At 46.4% G+C, this 2,350-nt stretch overlaps 1 protein-coding gene across 1 annotated transcript; it reads left to right on the top strand.

Moving 5' to 3' along the window:
* The first annotated feature begins 398 nt into the window (after positions 1 to 398).
* Positions 399 to 2,045, top strand: LOC126562086 (uncharacterized). The gene has a single exon (XM_050218499.1). It carries the CDS (start codon positions 456 to 458, stop codon positions 1,974 to 1,976), a length of 1,521 nt encoding a protein of 506 aa, XP_050074456.1. The 5' UTR covers positions 399 to 455; the 3' UTR covers positions 1,977 to 2,045.
* The last annotated feature ends 305 nt before the right edge of the window (positions 2,046 to 2,350 follow it).

Here is a 2,350-nt window from a genome sequence, read left to right as displayed (position 1 = left end):
GCCCAAATGATACTGAAACGCGGAATAGTAGCAAATATATTTTTCCATTCGAATATTTTTTTTTTGTTTTTTTTTTTATTCGTCGGTTCTGGCCGTGAAAAACGATAATCAGCTAAAACTGCTCGAACACATTCAAATTGACAGCGTTCGATTATCCGTGGCCCCCGGATTGCGGCGAACGCGCATGCGCGTGTAAATGTCAAAATGAAAATTTGACGCATTTTTCAATATGGCGGAGACGAAACAAAAGTGAACTGTATTGTGAAAGAAGCGCGGCTTTTAATTTATTTTACTTTTCGCAAAAAGTGCTATAAACATTGCGTCCTTACATCGTTGCAGGTGTAAAAGTGAACTACGGTCTGTTGAACGTGTTTAAACTCCGTCGGATAGGCTTGTGCGTGCGTGTTCATTGGTGTATTTTCGGTGCGTTTGTTTACGAACGCTTCTGTTTGTAGATGCACATTCGCTACAAAAACGCAAAACTCAGCATGTACAACAACTCAAATGGAAACGTTGAGCATGCAAACACTAGTAAAGAGGACGCTGGACAATCCGAGAAGAAAAGTGTGATGAAAAAACAGGATAAAGTACGAGATACCGACGGCAAAGCAGCTTTGGATGAAGAAGCTGTGCATGAGGAGGAGGAGGTAGAGGAGGAAGAAGAAATAGAGACATTGGAACAAAGTCAAGGTGACGCCGATGAGACAGTTGAAATGATCACAGAAACGCTGGAAAAGGATGACGCGGAAGCTCTGGATGACGAGGAAGCAGAGGAAGCTGACGTCGGGAAGGTTAAACAGACGAACCAAGAGCTATCCGATGCGGAGGACGATAAAAAGATCACTATCGAAATCCTGAAACCCGGCCACGATGAAAAAGAGATGGAGGCAAACGTTTCGCGTGAAGAGAAAGCCTCGGTCGATCTGGCCATGTGCAGGGTGTGTATGGGAACGGGAGAGCTATCGGATATTTTCCAGCTCGAAGGGCCAGCGCGCGTCAGCGATATCATAATGAAATTGTGCACCAACGTTCGCATCACGGCGCGCGATCATTTGCCGCACAAGATATGTGAAAGGTGTCTGGGACAGGTGCGCATCGTGAACGAGTTTAAGAATCGTTGTGAAGCATCGGATAAAGAATTACGAAAGAATTTGAAACGAAGCGCCAACAAAAGTCGCCGACAAAGCGATTTCATTGTGGTGAACTGTCCGATGTCGGATTCGGACAAGGAGGACGATGAGCCGGTCGATGACGACGAGTATAAAGTGTCACAGTCGGAAGTGGAATCGGAACCAGGCACTTCAGATGACAGTTTTTCGCCACCCAACAAACGGAAACGTACGCCGAAAAGAAGGGGCCGTATTCCGGGTTCCGGTCGAAGAGGTACGCCGGGTCGAAAGCCCAAGAACATGGTCACCAGCACTCCAGCGACCCTAGGGACGTTTAAGCGCGGCCCGGGCAGGCCACCGAAGTATCCGAAAGCTTCTAGCCTATCGAACATAGTGTACATAGAAGCACCGGATGATAGTTCCAGTTCGGGCGAGGAAGAGGAGGTGAAACGCAAACGGCGGAAGCGTGGTGACAATCCGTGTCCAAAGTGCGACGAGGTACTTCCCAGCCAGCTTGCTTTGAAACAGCACCTGAAAACCCATCCCGGCGATCGGTTCGATTGTGACCGTTGCGCACTGTTCTTCAGAACGGAACGCGCTCTCACGAACCACATTGAACGACACAAAAAGGCGGACAGAATTCGCGAAGAAAAGCGCAAAGAACGCGAACAGCGCATGGAGCAGCGTTCTAGGCACACGCCAAAATCTTCAGACGCAGATAAATCGAAGATGACGACTTCGCAAGGTTCGTCGACGATGGAAAGAAAGAAGAAGTCAGAAACATCCGGCGTCAGCAGTGGGAGAGATCTGTTCAAGTGCGTAGCACCGCTGACGTCCACCTATTGGAGCGACAGTTTCTCCGACTAAATGTCCAAACCGTTGAAACGCGCATAAATCATCGAGTAGGAAGTAAACAATTTTCTATTGGAGAACGAGTGAGGTAAGAGTTTTTTCTCATTTTGTTTGTTTATGTATCGTTGATTTTGATATTGTTTTGCTCTTTTTGTAGTAATGTCGTTAGGCTTTTATGTTAACATAAATTGTACAAACTCGTGAGTTCTTGGACTGCCATTTCCAGCTTTCCTTGATTTAGTTTACTCGTATCGAGACAGTCAGTCTTGAGTTGTGAGCAGAAGGCTCTGCCGTGTGAAGACCGGCGTCGCTTCGATTTCGGCCGTAGAATCGATTGGAATAATAAATTTTTTTGTAATTGAATAATGGAAATTTTGACAAATTTATCT

This window comes from Anopheles maculipalpis, chromosome 3RL (assembly GCF_943734695.1).
Source record: "Anopheles maculipalpis chromosome 3RL, idAnoMacuDA_375_x, whole genome shotgun sequence".
NCBI classification, from domain to species: Eukaryota; Metazoa; Arthropoda; class Insecta; order Diptera; family Culicidae; genus Anopheles; species Anopheles maculipalpis.
This window is presented reverse-complemented; position numbering and strand designations above follow the sequence as displayed.